The sequence below is a fragment of the Gadus morhua genome, chromosome 4 (genome assembly GCF_902167405.1).
Source record: "Gadus morhua chromosome 4, gadMor3.0, whole genome shotgun sequence".
In the NCBI taxonomy this organism is placed as follows: Eukaryota; Metazoa; Chordata; class Actinopteri; order Gadiformes; family Gadidae; genus Gadus; species Gadus morhua.
In genome coordinates this window covers 19,039,513-19,055,009 of record NC_044051.1, presented here as the reverse complement: position 1 = coordinate 19,055,009, position 15,497 = coordinate 19,039,513, and the positions used below count along the sequence as shown (strand labels likewise).

Sequence of the window (15,497 nt, the reverse complement as noted above, 5' to 3'; positions counted from 1 at the left end):
CACATTTATCCAAGGGCGTGACTTCCTGTCAAACATACAACATATCGGTCGCTCTGGACCTCAGCGGGTGTAATGATTAAGGCTGGACTGCGTTCCTCGACTGGAGAATCCCAGCAGAGAAAAGGAAGGCTGCCCAGGTCTGGGACTATGGGAAGAGCTCCGACCCCCTAGTGGGCTCGGGTTTGGGGGTGGGGATGGGAGTGGGGGTGGTGATGTTATTTGTGGAGGATGAAGCATCAGATGGGTTGAGGTCAATACAGAGGTGGGGTTATACACTTCCTGCTTTGGTCTACAAGTCGATATGTGCCTGCCGTCTCCATAACAACCATAAACACCCTATCAGAGATTAAGTGGCAGAGACAGGCGGGTCCTGCATGTACATGTGCTTGTGTGTGTGTGTGTGTGTGTGTGTGTGTGTGTGTGTGTGTGTGTGTGTGTGTGTGTGTGTGTGTGTGTGTGTGTGTGTGTGTGTGTGTGTTTCCATACATGCTTATTCTTCAGAAAAGGGTGTGGAGGGTGGGTTTATTTTGTGTGTGTGTGTGTAGCTAGCGTGTGTATGTGAATCTGTGCGTGATGCTCTTGTGCATGTGCATATGTGTGTTTGCACATATGGGCATGCATGTATGTGTTTGTACGGTATGTGTTTGCGCGCAGGTGCATGAAGTTGTGTGTGTCTACGTGTTTATGTGTCTGTGCAAATGTATGTCTTTCTGTGTGTGTGTGTGTGTGTGTGTGTGAGCGTGTGTGTGTGTGTGTGTGTGTGTGTGTGTGTGTGTGTGTGTGTGTGTGTGTGTGTGTGTGTGTGTGTGTGTATGTGTCCGTGTGTGTGTGTGTATGTGTGTGTCCGTGTGTCTGTGTGGCTGTGTGTGTGTGTATGAGCGTCCTTGTGTGTGTGTATGTGCGTGTCTGTTGCGTCCCTGTGTGTGTGCGTGTGTCTGCATGTGTGGATGTAGGGAGGAGACCAGGGGGGGCGTTAAACAAACAATGTGTGTGTGTGTGTGTGAAGGCTGTGTGATGTCCCTGGGTGCATAGGGTGGCGTGCGGGTAGGAACAACACGGTGGAGCCCGGTGGTTAGAGACGCGGTGCGGAGACTCTGGATCAACAATGGGCAGTTCCCTTCACCACTTAAAACCTCATAAACCCTTAGATTATAAATACTGGCAGACTGGCAAGTGTCCAGTTTTTAATCTTTTGCTATTTATTTGCGAATAAATAGCAACTATAGAACAACTATCTGTCTATCTGTATAAACAAAAGCACTTTGAATAACCACCGTGTCTTATACTGTGCTATACCAGAAAAAATGTAATACTTTGCCGATTAACACTTTTACGTAACACATTTCAAAAAAGATGCAGAAACACTGCAAGGGCTCAGACCGAAATCCACGTGGTTTGACCTCACCTCCATCACTCTGGTCCATCCGCTTTTTGCCGCGGGTCACATCAGGGTCTCTGCTGAGTGATGCGATCTGTAACACAGAATAGAGTAATCCTCTCCATCATTCGTTCATCTCGTAATGGCCCGCATCACGTCCACCTCCTCCTCAGAGATGAAGGATGAATGCTGCATCCTAATACTGGCTTTTCCGACGACAACACTAACAGTACGCTCTCCTTGGAAATGTCTGCTCCGGGCCGGAGCGTCTGTTTCTGCTTGGCCCTGTGTGTTATGATCCACTAGTCTCCCAGTAGCTTGGCCCTGTGTGTTATGATCCACTAGTCTCCCAGTAGTTTGGGCCTGTGTGTTATGATCCACTAGTCTCCCAGTAGTTTGGGCCTGTGTGTTATGATTCACTAGTCTCCCAATAGTTTGGGCCGGTGTTATGATTCACTAGTCTCCCAGTAGTTTGGGCCGGTGTTATGATTCACTAGTCTCCCAGTAGTTTTGGCCGGTGTTATGAATCACTAGTCTCCCAGTAGTTTGGGCCGGTGTTATGATTCACTAGTCTCCCAGTAGTTTGGGCCGGTGTTATGATCCACTAGTCTCCCAGTAGTTTGGGCCTGTGTGTTATGATTCACTAGTCTCCCAGTAGTTTGGGCCGGTGTTATGATTCACTAGTCTCCCAGTAGTTTGGGCCGGTGTTATGATTCACTAGTCTCCCAGTAGTTTGGGCCTGTGTGTTATGATCCACTAGTCTCCCAGTTGTTTGGGCCGGTGTTATGATTCACTGGTCTCCCAGTAGTTTGGGCCTGTATGTTAGGACTCACTAGTCTCCCAGTAGTTTGGGCCTGTGTGTTATGATTCACTAGTCTCCCAGTAGTTTGGGCCGGTGTTATGATTCACTGGTCTCCCAGTAGTTTGGGCCTGTATGTTAGGACTCACTAGTCTCCCAGTAGTTTGGGCCTGTGTGTTATGATTCACTAGTCTCCCAGTAGCTTGGGCCGGTGTGTTATGATTCAATAGTCTCCCAGTAGCTTGGGCCAGTGTGTTATGATTCACTGGTCTCCCAGTAGTTTGCCAGATGCGAAATAAGTTGTCAGCAAACCCAGCGTGGTGCAGCCATGGAAGCAAGCAAACGACCTGGATCCATTGAGATTGTAATCTACCCAAACAAAAACGTAAAAAAGGGTTCGATAAAGCTCTGTGAGGGTGCACAGAGGAAGCTAGCTCACCGCTCGGACGACGCCGGGGTCTTTGAGTTTGCCTCTGAGGGCGGTGATGATGTCATGAGGGCAGGGTCCAGGGGCGCGGGGGGCCGAGAGGACCAGCTGGTCGGTCCCAGGGTGGAACCTCAGGACCCCGGAGCTGTCCGACCACAGGCAGTGCCCCCCCACAACACGGCCACCCACTGGGAACGGCGGGCTAAATACCAAAACAAATCGAATATGATTCAAATCTAGATTGGAGACACAGCATTGTGCCCCCACACACAATTGAATGTGCATTAGTCACATGCTGCGGTAATGTGTAGCAAATATAACATAGAGAACAACCTTTTCCTATTCTTCTATATTACATATTACATATGATAAACTAGTACAATGTTTCTACTTAGTATTCTTGCTAACATTATAAGCAGCCCAGCACCTATTGCCCTCTTTACCTCGCCCTCCTGTGTTCCCTCTCAGGATTTCCTCCCCCTGGATTCGGTTTGTTTCCCTCTCCTTTGATCCTGCGTCTGTGACCGCCGGTGTCCTAATGATTAACCGGCTCTGAGAGACACCCCCCAAACGAAGAGGACACTCACGTGGTGAGCGCCTTGAACAGAGCGTGCTCCCGGCTCCTCTGGGCCAGGTGGAGAGGCGTATCTCCCTCCTGATTGGGTAGGGTCAGCGCCCGGTGGCTGTTGGGCTGGTGCAGCAGGAAGCGGCAGAGGTGGAGCAGGTCCTGGCGCGCCGCCAGGTGGAGGAGGGTCTCTGTGGGCTGCTGCTGTGACGCTGGGGGTGTGGAGGGACATCGTGGTGAAACTTGAAGACATTTCGGTTTCAAATAAAAATAAGAAATTGATACAATTACAATAAAAAGATGTCAATTAAAACATTTTATAACAATCTCAATAATGATAATAATATTATAACAACAATAAACATTCTCGTTTTATTTATGTCCTGTCAGAGTCATTTATTGCAGATTTGTCTTACCTCGTAACTTAACATGATTGATACGGTTCTATGTAGCAATATGGAAGATATTCTCTGATATAGCTTTTTGTATCATTTGGTATTGGACCGATATCAGAGACCAGAATCAATGTAAACTCAATCCAATTTTACCTAACCAGTAACTTGGCTGTCAACATTCACTTCTTAGGCTGCTAATGAGGGCTTTCACCAACGGTTAAAACACCATCAAACTCATTTGATGGGCCCAGACATAACAGATAAAGTCTCCATTTGTGGCTGGCCTGTGCAATCTCTTGATCTCAAAGCATGAGCTAATTTGCAAGGCCCTTCCCTTGAGTAGGAAAGAGGAAGGGAAGTGTGAGTGTTTCAAGACAATCTCTGGACTCACTTCATTTGTGGGGCAGGTTGAGGTTATAATCCGCGGGTTAAACATTTCTTACACCATCATTGTAATGATATGTTCTCTGGATTCATTTTGACCAACTGTAAGATTTGACTTCAGTGACTACAGTCGCGGGGAGAGTACGGTCGAGGTGCTGGCAAAGTGCCAGACACACTGTGGGTAGAGTGAAGTGAGAGAGAGGGATGTTGGAGATTGTGTAAACTGATAGAGACAGAGTGGTCTACAGCAAACTACTCAGAGTCTGGGCTAATCTGCTGGGGGAAACTAATGGCAGTAATGACCCTGCCTTCTGTGAAACAGGCCGGCAGGCTCGCACAACACGTCATGTGATAAGGGCTCTGTTCTGTAGCCACATCTTGTCTTATCGAATGAAAAGGGCAACAATCATATCAAGAATGCGCCAAGTGCTCTTGTTTATTTAATTTTTAATGTTGGAATAAGGCATGTGTTGCAACGTTGTGGTGATCGTTGCTAGCAATGCTTATTCAGGCATGAAATGCTTTTTAAGGATATCTTACAGCGCTTAGCCAAGTCTACGAAAAGTGTACCAGGAGAACAATATATGTTCACTTTGGGCTCGCTATACTTATTCCACCACCTCGACTCCCATAACCATTAGCATTAGATATTTCCCAGTAGTGATTACTGTAAAGCCTGAAACTCTGATAAGAAACCACAAATGAATGAATGTTGGATGAAAGACCAGAGCCCTGATTGTTTTCAATGTTCCAGTAATCGGGAGTCAGCTATAAGTGAGGGTTTTTGTGGAATTACATGGGGCAGTAAATCAGTAGCATATCAAACTAGGGCACAACTCCAGGGTTAGGAAAAGCCTCGCCCTGAATTGCATCCCATCAGGGCTGACATCTAACCAGGGCTGTGGCTGAGGTTTGATCTCTGATGTGGTTAAATAGAAAACAATAAGCAAAAATGTATTCCATGTTTCAAACAAAGCCTTCATGATTATAGGGTTAGAAGTAATTTGGCCACTTAACTTCACTTGGGAAGAACAATGAAACTCATTATCTTGTTCTAGCTTTCATTAGGGAGGTATCTCAAACATTTGTACTGCTATACAATGCATTCATGTTTAGAACCAGTTACTAATACTAATGATCAGTAGATCAATGAGATGTGTCAGACGGTAAATACATTTATTGAACTTCAATTTATTTTACTTCCAACTTTATCCTACCTGTGAATTTACTTATGGATTACAAACTATTTACAGTTACACCTGGTTTTCTTTTGATTTCTTAAGAAGAAATCTAATTTGCAAGCTTGGAGCTTTTCAGAAGCTTATCTTAATAAGTTTATTTTTACTGAGGCCAGTTGTGTTGATTTGAAACCATAACAGACACTCCATGTTTACTACTTCTGGCCGACTATGTTTAAACCAATCATGGGACTCCAGGAACATGATTGGCTGAAACAAATGAAGAAGAGAAAGTGGGATTCCCGTTCACGTCGGATTTGCGAAACTAAAGCATATTCTCTAAATGTTACGAATGAAATATCTTTGATAGATGGCCCAATATCGGCCCAAAAAAACGGCCAACCGATATATTGGTCGGGTTCATGCCATAAATTCACCTTCTGAGTGAGCCGATAGGTCCCCATTCGGCGGGCCTTCCCCAGGGCGGCTCCTCCACGGCTGCAGGACCTCCATGTTGGCCATGGCCTCTGTGACCCTCTGGTCTAGTTCCCTGAGCCCAGCCCCGTCCCCCACTGGGCCCGGTCCCACCAGGCCTGCGCCATCGTTGGGTCCAGAGGCGGGGTCCTCGCCCCGGGGGTCCCGGCCACTCGTCCCCCAGGAGGCCAGCCGCTGGAGCTCCAGGTGGCTCTGGGGGTCCAGTCGAGACCGGTTGGCGTCAAGGTAGTCGGCCACCTCCTGAGCCACGTCGCTGACGTACTCCAGGGATGCCGTACCCCCGCACGGCCGCGCCCACCCGTCCTCCAGGCAGGAGAAGGGGGACACCGAGACCACCTCCACCACGTTGTGACCTGTAGAGGAATAAAGGGGACCGTTTGGTTCTAATGTCCTGAGACGGTCGTGGTTGAGAGCCAGAGGATCTTGGGACAGGCCGATGGGGGAACATACCAGGAACGGTGAACCCCAGACGCCCCTCGCTGCTCCTCGCCCCCGTCACGTGGGTCAGCGTGGAACCTTCCAGCACCACGTAGAAGTCTGTCTCTTCAGAGTCGACGATGGGGTCTCTGAAGGAGATGTAGGCTTCCACCTGACCCTGTAATCAATCACGAACACACTTCATATAGATGACATACGCAACATGTACTATACACATATCACACCATTTCAACCATTTTCCAATTACACAATAGAGAATTCAGTGTACTCTGACGTCACTGCAGTCCGGTTTAAGTGCATCATCACATTCCGATAGTTTCTCTATAAACCAAGGTCAACATGTCCCAGAGTGACTGTGATTGATGCCCGACGTCGTAATGGATACGGTGCGTCCTTTGAAACCGTTGTTTGAATAAACATTCCACTTTCCATTTTCTAACAGCATTCGTATTCCCTCTTAGAAGCTGCATGCTTCCATTTGTTTTCATGTTATGACTGCTGCCTGCCAGGCCCTGAACAGTCCTACACCAGCCAGGGAGACGTTTCTGGAAGGCTTTCTGGATGGCTCCGTAGGTAGGACGCCGTCATAATATATACAGAGCCAATAACAACACAGGTTATTTTATTCATTCCCGATATTTATTGGAATAGTTTTGCTCTTGTAAGACTTGAAAACAAATATTTAACCAAATGAATTATACGGTTTGAAAACTTCTAATACCATTCTAAAACAGTCGTTCTAGAATCGAGTGGTTCATTCGTCACCTAAACCACCCATGACAAACAACAGATACGTAACAATGCATTGCACCCTGCCTTCGCTCGGCATCAATGCACGCACCAGTGGCAATCATTTCTGCGCTCATCGTCAGGGCTCCATCTCTCATCGCTGTCACCTACGGTGTTATTATATTTTTAAGATGAAGCCATTTAAAGGGATCAAGTCCCCAAGACGTCAGCCACCCAGGTAACCATCTCCTCTGGGAAGTGGCTTCCCTACATAATTGGTGGGTGGAAGGGCGACCGGGGAGGAATAATGGTGTGGAATACATGTTAGACCTGCACCTTGGTGCTCATATGAAACACGATCAACCTCTCCTTTTAGGGACACATCGTCATCGCAAAGGTCAACAAGCTCTATGAGCGTCTTGTGTTCAGGAGCTTGTGTACCGGATGGGAGAGAGAAGGTACCATGAACTAGAACAACACGCATGCACACACACGCAAAGACGATTATTAAACTTAATAATAACTTATCTTATACCACTTATTACTTATTATACCACTTATTAATTAAAACGGTTTCACAAAATGTGGATTAGATAGGGCTACTGTTTGTATTTGGGAACTTTGAACATTAGCATGGCTATCATATCAATTATCATTATCATCTCAATTATCATTACATTCATAGTGTAATGGTACGTTAGATCAAAATCCCTGCAGGGACATTGAAAACAGATTTGCATTGTTTCTAGCTGTGCTTCTCCTGGGTAACCATAGTTAGGAGATTAACTAGCTGACATGATGCGACCTTGTTGTGATCTATAGCCGCTCTCCTCCCTGGCCTGTGTTGCAACTCTGTGACTGGGAGATCACCCGATCTAGTGTCCTTTAATAATTCAACAGCAGCTCTATTTGTCTCATGTCTTCCAGGTGTCCAGGTACAATGTATTCATGAACGATGGCTCGGGAACTGTCACTTTATCCCACTCATAATTACTGAAGCTGTGTGATTAATTAAAACCCAAGGTTTTTAACACAAATTTAGTTATTATCATATTATAATTTAATCACATAAACAAATGGGTCAAATAAAATAAAGGTATTATACAGGATTTTTTGGTACTTTTAATTAGTTACCTTAAATATATTCAAAAGACTATTAAATTAAGTGAAAAAAGTACAACTTTCCTCACTATAATATTAGCATTTTATTTGCCAAATGTATTGCTTTGGTTTCATCAGATGGTGTCTCTGTGGATCTTGACGGTTGTGCTTCATGTTGTTCCACAATGTGGGATCAATCATTTCAAAGTCAACAACAGGCCAACGCAGCAGCAGTGCAAGTGTGGATACCTGGTTGCCACGGGGAACCGGAAAAAACCCAAGCCACTCTGCTTTGATCATCCGCCTTCTTACGACTTATTCCACATGGACTCTTCTTCCAGAGTGTTATTCCACCACTCACATAAATACTATTACATGTTACACTCCTGTTAAAATCACGACACAACTCTTTTTGTTTGGATTGGACCAACAAACAATGTCATTAAAGTCAGATGAAGGCTGCATCTGCTAGATTTATGGAAATATTCTTAATAAAGAAGAGAGAATACGAGGCGGCAGAGTCACGTTGGGTCGCTCAGAGCTCATGGCTCACCGTGAGATTAGCCTCCTCTTATTGTCAGATCAGCCACATACCTCTGATTCAATGTGCTGTGCTAATGACACGCTAATAGCTAAGGTACATGACAATAACGATGACGTCGTCATTGGCTAACACACAGTTCACTTTAAACGTTTATTTTGAAAAATATATATATTTTCTTATTTTAGAACAGCTTTCATTCGAATGCAGACCCAAAACAGGCATACATTTAAATTTAGCTGGTCTGTTGTCTATTGTAACTGTACATTCGCTTATCCAACAGTGAAACCTGATCAACGGGTAGATTGCTCCTAATGTACAGAGGTTATGACAGAATAGTAAACAACCCTTCAAACCTCCCAACCCATAGTTATCAACCACCTTCAACTGCTATCTGGGCAGTTTACATTAGCAAGGAACCCTTGTCAAATACAGAAACAGCCATAGAAGTGGAGGGTTTCAACTTTAAAAAACAGCACTTGGTCTGATTTCATAATCATACCTATATATTGCAGATGCTTTCTCTCTCTCACGCACGCACGCACGCACGCACACACGCACACACACACACACAAATTCAATCAGCCGGGATACAATTAGACCTAACCTCGTTTTTAACATTTAACAAAAGACACAGAGCAAGCAAAGAGGTTTCTAGTCTGTGGCATGGCACTATTGACCCTGGAAATCAATCTGGATGGAGCCAAGGATTTAAACTAGATTTTAAACCAGATCGCACATGCCTTCAAGACTTTTAATGTTTTACATACACCGTTTTGAGACCAATCCATCAAACGTAAGCATACTGGAAAAACATTCTTGGGAGAGGAACTTTCTAAATGTGGTGACACAGCAAAACAAAGGGGCACTCTATGCTCACCAGAAATCTGGTAATGTTTTAGTGACTGGCCCACCCAGGCTCTTCGTGTAAGAAAGACGCAAAGAGAGAGAGAGGGGGGAGAGAGAGAGAGAGTGAAATGGAGAGAGAGATATTGAGAACAAAGTGTGTATTTTTCAATTACGAAAGGCCTTGTCTTTGCAATGACAACAACCCATACGTGAAGTACACTGAATTAACTCCCTTTAGTTGGAAGCATGCGGTTTAGATTTATTTTAGCCTTAAGAACACGTATTCAGCTGTGTGTGTGTGCGCGTGTGTGTGTGTGTGTGTGTGTGTGTGTGTGTGTGTGTGTGTGTGTGTGTGTGTGTGTGTGTGTGTGTGTGTGTGTGTGTGTGTGTGTGTGTGTGTGTGTGTGTGTGTGTGTGTGTGTGTGTGTTTCTTTTTGGGTCTTTGTATGGTAGCCCTGTGTATGTGTTCTTCAAATGGGTGTACACACATCTCTAGAGGTACTTGAAGGATTTCAGGGGGTTCTTACTACTATACTACTAAATAAGGCAATAATACAATTGGTTAAATATGTGTACCACCTTATTAAAATGTAAGGAAATCTGAATACTATTCAATAAATCTTTCTACATATTTGCACCAACCCGTAAATGTTCATGTTAATAACAAACACATACGTTCCTTTATATTCAATCTAATTTTTTGAGTCCCAAAAAGGTTTTGTATTGGCGAAAAGGGGTATTGGGCAATATCTAAGAAGGGGTACATTCATAAAAATAGTTTGTAAACCACTTTTGTCCAAGACCTGGTTCCCCCAGGGACTCAAACTGGCTTCAGTTACACCTGCTGCTACGTGGCTCAGTCAGGCCAGCAGACAGCACCCGACTGAGCCAACCAGAGGAACCCGCAGCCAGCCTCGTACCAGAGGAGAGAAAAGACACCATATGTCAGGAGTCAGGAATTCAGGTGAGACGTAAGCCAGGAAGGTTTCATTGAGCAGGATGCTTTTGCTCGACAACTAGCCCACAAAAGCAATCAAACAAACGGGGTACGTACATAAAGAGGGGCTTCTCTTCGGCTCAGTTCCATATTGTCGGGCTTCCAATGGACACTTGAGGAGAAAAAAGAGTGTAAGTTAGAAGAAAGGATAGCTGCTTCAGACAGGTTATTCAAAGTAAGGAATGAATGTTGATTCAGAGAGCTAAAATAACATAAAGACCAAGACCTAAATAGCTTTACTTTAAAACTACATGGATGTCTATCCACACGGAATCCCCGTTCAATTATGAGATTAAAATATGCTGTTGGCGTGTGACATCACATCCTATAGATTATATAGCCTGTGAGTGACCTCACCTGGCACCGATTTCAGCCAATCAGAAGAGCAATTACAATAACCTGTTTCCTTAGAAAATAGCTGGCTCTGGCCAGGAGCTTTGACTTTAGTGTTTGGTTTCCCCTCAAGTACTTTAAAGTAGAAGACTTAGTCAGGACTTAGGCCTCGGACTCTGTATTGGTTAGATGAATAAACCGTGTAAGCCCCTTTTTAATAGAGCACTTCTACCTTCCGCCTGGAAGGTTCATGTGCTTCTAATTCTCGCTTCTAATTCAGTTCTCACCGAACTGAATCATTACAACGTGGGCTCCGAGGCAGCAGACTGAGGTCCGGGTAACCGAAGCCCCAGCCGCCACACACCTGATCCGCCGTGACTTCACTCTCAGCTGGGAATGTGTGCCTGGCTTCAAAGTGGTGTCGGCTGCACAGGACGGGCCCTGGCCGAGACAATGGCGGCCGTAAGCTAGCCTGGCAGCGCTCAGACGTATGGGGCCTATCTGTGATGCTGATAGAGGTGCGCTGGAATAAATCTCTGAATAGTTGAAATGCACGTCTAGCACTGAGGCAGTTGCTGGTATCTGGACGGGCAACATGTGGTTCATGACGACCAGAGGACCAGGAATGTCTTACAGCCAGTCGTGGTATTTCTCGTGATATCCCTAGGCTGTGTTTCACAATATCACTGTCTTGTTAACTACTTACTCGTAATAACTATCGGTTTTATAGTTATTTGGAACATATGCATATTATGACAACAGGTCAGCAGAAATTGAAAAATAAAAATAAACTAGAATTAGTTGTACTTTGAGTTATTAAGTACAGTTAGACTGTACACTTACAATTTTGTATCACTATTCATTCAGTGAACATTTTAGGTTAGTAACACAAAACACAAGTCATTCTGCACAACACAACAACAGTGTGTAGGAAAACATAAACCATACAGAATGTTTTATGATGGATTTCAAATATTACCCCCTGTAGTGGTATGCTACTAGCCTATTAGTAAAACCAAACACCCCCTAAACTTTTAAGCATACATTTTATTTAACTTATATTGGAGATTGTAAAATAAGAAAACAAATTATTATCAATCATGTATGATGTTGTAGGATCATGTCAGAGAGTGAAATGATACACCACCCTTTAAGGCCAATTACTCAGTCTTTTTTACATCTCTTGGCGGTGTAACTGCCAAAACCACTTAGCAGTGACTTTGACTGTTACACCATGTGACCATAATATTTTCTGATGGGAAAGGTTGAGCAGAACAACTCGTTCCTCTCTTGACATATCCACATAAGGCAAGCATGCGATAATCATGTCCTTTCACTTCCACATTGCCCTTTTAAGAATGTACGATCCTATTTGTACAAAAGACCGGCGATCAGTTCAAATTAAAGTCACAATACTGAGGAGAGGTCCCTCCCCAGTACAGAGGATAGCACTGCTCTACTCAGCTTTACAATGCGTTGGGACCAACAACACGAGCATCCATTACTGCCCTCAGGTATCCTATATATTTTAATTAGTAACCGACCACAGTATTTGAATTGCTAGTACAAAGTTTTGTTACATGATTACAGGCCTAATATTTTTCCACACACACGCACGCACACAGTTATACGCGCACGCACGCACGCGCGCGCGCACACACACACACACACACGCACACACACACACACACACACACACACACACACACACACACACACACACACACGTTGAATGTTCCAACATCTAGTAAGGCATTATCAGTCAATTTACTCACTTCACCTACACCGTAGTCCAAAAAATCCTAGTCAATGTTGGCATAGTTGCCCTGTTCTGCGACCATGCGACCACCTTTTACTAAAAAAAAAGGAGGTTGGCAACGTGTTTGCTTACCATTTACCTGTTGGCGTCCTAAATCCGTCCCGTCTCTGGTCGGCAATATCACCACCACCACAGTCCCTCCGTCCCGTCTCTGGTCGGTAATATCACCTCCACAAGACCACTGTCCACCCGTCCCGTATCTGGTCGATCAACTCCAACAGATCACTGTCCCTCCTTCTCTGGTCGGTAATATCACCAACTGGATCACTGTCCCCCCGTCCCGTCTGTAGTCGGTAGTGGGGTGCCTTTTCGGTGGCCGAATAGTCCGCTAAACTTCGGCTGCTGGCTCACTGGTGTTTCCCATCTGTTTCCGTTTAGTTGTTTTTTTCCTATCTAACGTAGAAAGTATGTGGTTTCTCCTCAGGTAGAGTCAAAGCTACAGTTGTGTAGCCACCGGTTCTTTTCCATTGCCTATTATTCTCTTCTTCTGGTCCAGCCCCCTCTCATGCCCAGACCGTAGTAGCCTCGTTGCTCCCAGGCGTTCAGAGCAAACGACGGAGCGCCGGGACGGGATGCTCCGGATGAGCGTTACTGGACAGAGACAGGGCGGGTCATTCAGTTAGTGGAGTTAAGAGCATTGCGGTGAGATGAGAGACAGGAGGCGGGACTTTCAATAAAGTTATATTGGTTTCCAAAAAATGTTGGAGATATTGCTGTGGTTTTTTTTCACGTTTTGCGTCCAAACTTCATTTGCATACAGCTTTTCGTTTTTATTGTGCTGATGTTCATGTTGTTATTCCTGTCGCTCAGGGGACCTTTTACTCGCGTACAACTCATAGGAATTAAGAGACCGGAAATTGTGTTTTGATAGACCGGGATAGCGCTACAAGGATCCTTTCTCAGCCTAGAAGCAGCACCAAAGGGAAGATTGCCGACGCTGCCAAACAATTGGCCGCGGGACCGACTAGGTGATGTTAAATATCGTAATCATGATATGTGCACAAGGAAAATAAAGGACATACAGTACATGAATACAATGACAATGGACACACACAAAAATCTAAAGTTTGTGCAATAAAAGTCACAAACAGAACTAAATCTATCACACCTGTGGCCACACGCACACGCACACGCACACGCACACACACACGCACACACGTAAGCCTACAATACAAACACATGAGTAGGGAAGCGTGATTTGTCGCCTACGTCGATAAACAAAGAATATTGTTAACTATATTTTAAATTTTGGTTTAACCCATATTCTAACTGCCATCTACTTCCCAAAGTGGTTGGTTAATTATAGCCTAACAACCTTCAAGTCCTTAAAGCAAGGAGACCCGAAATCACACAATCACCCTGGTCTCTACCGCCATCTATAGGAAGTTAAGTTAAGTTAAGTATATCTATTAATATCCATTAATAGCCTACATAATAATACTGCCATCCTTTAGTTAAAACTAATTTGTTCCTCAGATGGGCCTATATTAGATAGTATAATACCCTTTTGCAACTTATTGTTTAAAAAAGTTTACAAAATAAGAACAGTTCAATAAAAGTGTATGTCATTTTAGTAAACCTCTCCCATTTGTGAGCTAGTAAATAATAAAGGCTATGTAGAGAGTATCTCAGACAAAAGAACAAAATTATGCATATTAAAGATATATTATAATGCATACCTAAATAAAACATCGTTCACACATGTTATTCAAACCTATTTTCTCCCTGATTAAAGTATTCAACTGAAACCCTGACCGTAGGAAAGGAATCTAATCAAGTCAAATTTAATCTAATAAAAACAGCCTACAGATGGCGAACACAGTCTGGGTAAAACCGCTTGGAGTGGAGCATGCAGCTGAGCCCTGCATGTTACCGAGCCAGCGTGACGGGCCTGGGGTTGCGTGTGATGTTTACAAGGAAACAAGGCCTCAATGCAACTGACCTGGAAGTTCATTATTCTGCAGACCCCCTAGAGTGTCGTCAATGTGGCAGAGACGGGCCACGACCCTTGACCTCCTCATTAGAGACTTGAAACACAAACAAACAGACTCAATAGCACTTACGCCGCTTGTGTTGTGTGGGATAACACATCTCCCCAAACCAGTATTGTCAAAAAACAGAAATGTTAGGTGTTCCCATGAATGCTGTGAAGAGAACTCGCCTATTGGTCAGTGAGCGACTGTTACAAAACATACAATCAAATATTCGTTAAATTTGTTTTTTTGTTCTTAAGTAGACAGAAATATTTGTTGTGGTAATTTAACAGATCCTCAAAAATAATGGGAGCTGAACAATCAGCTTGAGCTTGAGCTTCAATTAAACCCTCAAGCATACTTAGCCAGGCACAGAACCAGATCTGTAAGCACAAGATTAAGGGATGTGACTTGTGCAATACTTTAGTTTACCTTAATAGAATATTGTTGCATTCTCTGCAGTGTTCCAGCATGTCTCTGAGTATTCAATGTAGGCAAAGAAGAAAGATAAATATGAAAAATGTGTGTGTTAGTGCGTGTGTGCATATGTGTGTTTGTGTGTTTGTCTGTGTGCGTGTGTGTGTGTGTGTGTGTGTGTGTGTGTGTGTGTGTGCGTGTGTGCGTGTGTGTGTGTGTGTGTGTGTGTGTGTGTGTGTGTGTGTGTGTGTGTGTGTGTGTGTGTGTGTGTGTGTGTGTGTGTGTGTGTGTGTGTGATTATGTAGAGAACCAGGCTATACAAACACAAGATCTTGGGATTAATGAATTGGATAACTGCTATGTTTGCGGAAGTATTTCTTATCCTGAAAAGCCTATAAACATACTTTCACAGGTTTTGCATCCAGATGTCACTTAGTCAAGGCAGTTAAAGTTAAAACAATCAAACAAATGTATAGTATACGTAGGCCATACATAATGGGAATAATCAATAGCCAATAGCCTAGCAAGCTGGTTGGGTAAATAAATAAATAAAATGTCTTTCCTAATATAGGTTTTTTATATGCTTGTTCCACAAAAAAATAAACTCAAAGAAATAATTCGGAAATAAATCAATTATTCCAAATATTCCCCAAAAACCCTTAATCGGTTTCACATTTCA

The 15,497-nt window shown here is 44.0% G+C and overlaps 1 protein-coding gene across 7 annotated transcripts in view; it reads right to left on the bottom strand.

Moving 5' to 3' along the window:
* The window catches only part of arhgef28a (Rho guanine nucleotide exchange factor (GEF) 28a), a 44,959-nt gene extending 31,944 nt beyond the window's left edge, over positions 1-13,015 (bottom strand). For 5 of the 7 annotated variants that reach the window (XM_030354217.1, XM_030354219.1, XM_030354221.1 and 2 more), the window contains exons 1-7: positions 12,501-13,015; positions 10,334-10,388; positions 6,072-6,216; positions 5,564-5,974; positions 3,192-3,381; positions 2,617-2,806; positions 1,406-1,472 (exon numbers count right to left, since the gene is read on the bottom strand). In XM_030354217.1, coding sequence (XP_030210077.1) covers positions 1,406-1,472; positions 2,617-2,806; positions 3,192-3,381; positions 5,564-5,974; positions 6,072-6,216; positions 10,334-10,366 — 1,036 coding nt within the window. In that variant the 5' untranslated portion in view covers positions 10,367-10,388; positions 12,501-13,015. Of the gene's footprint in view, positions 1-1,405; positions 1,473-2,616; positions 2,807-3,047; positions 3,165-3,191; positions 3,382-5,563; positions 5,975-6,071; positions 6,217-10,333; positions 10,389-12,500 lie in introns of those variants that run through there. The other 2 variants (XM_030354218.1, XM_030354223.1) reach the window with 2 other exon arrangements.
* Between the last annotated feature and the right edge of the window lie 2,482 nt (positions 13,016-15,497).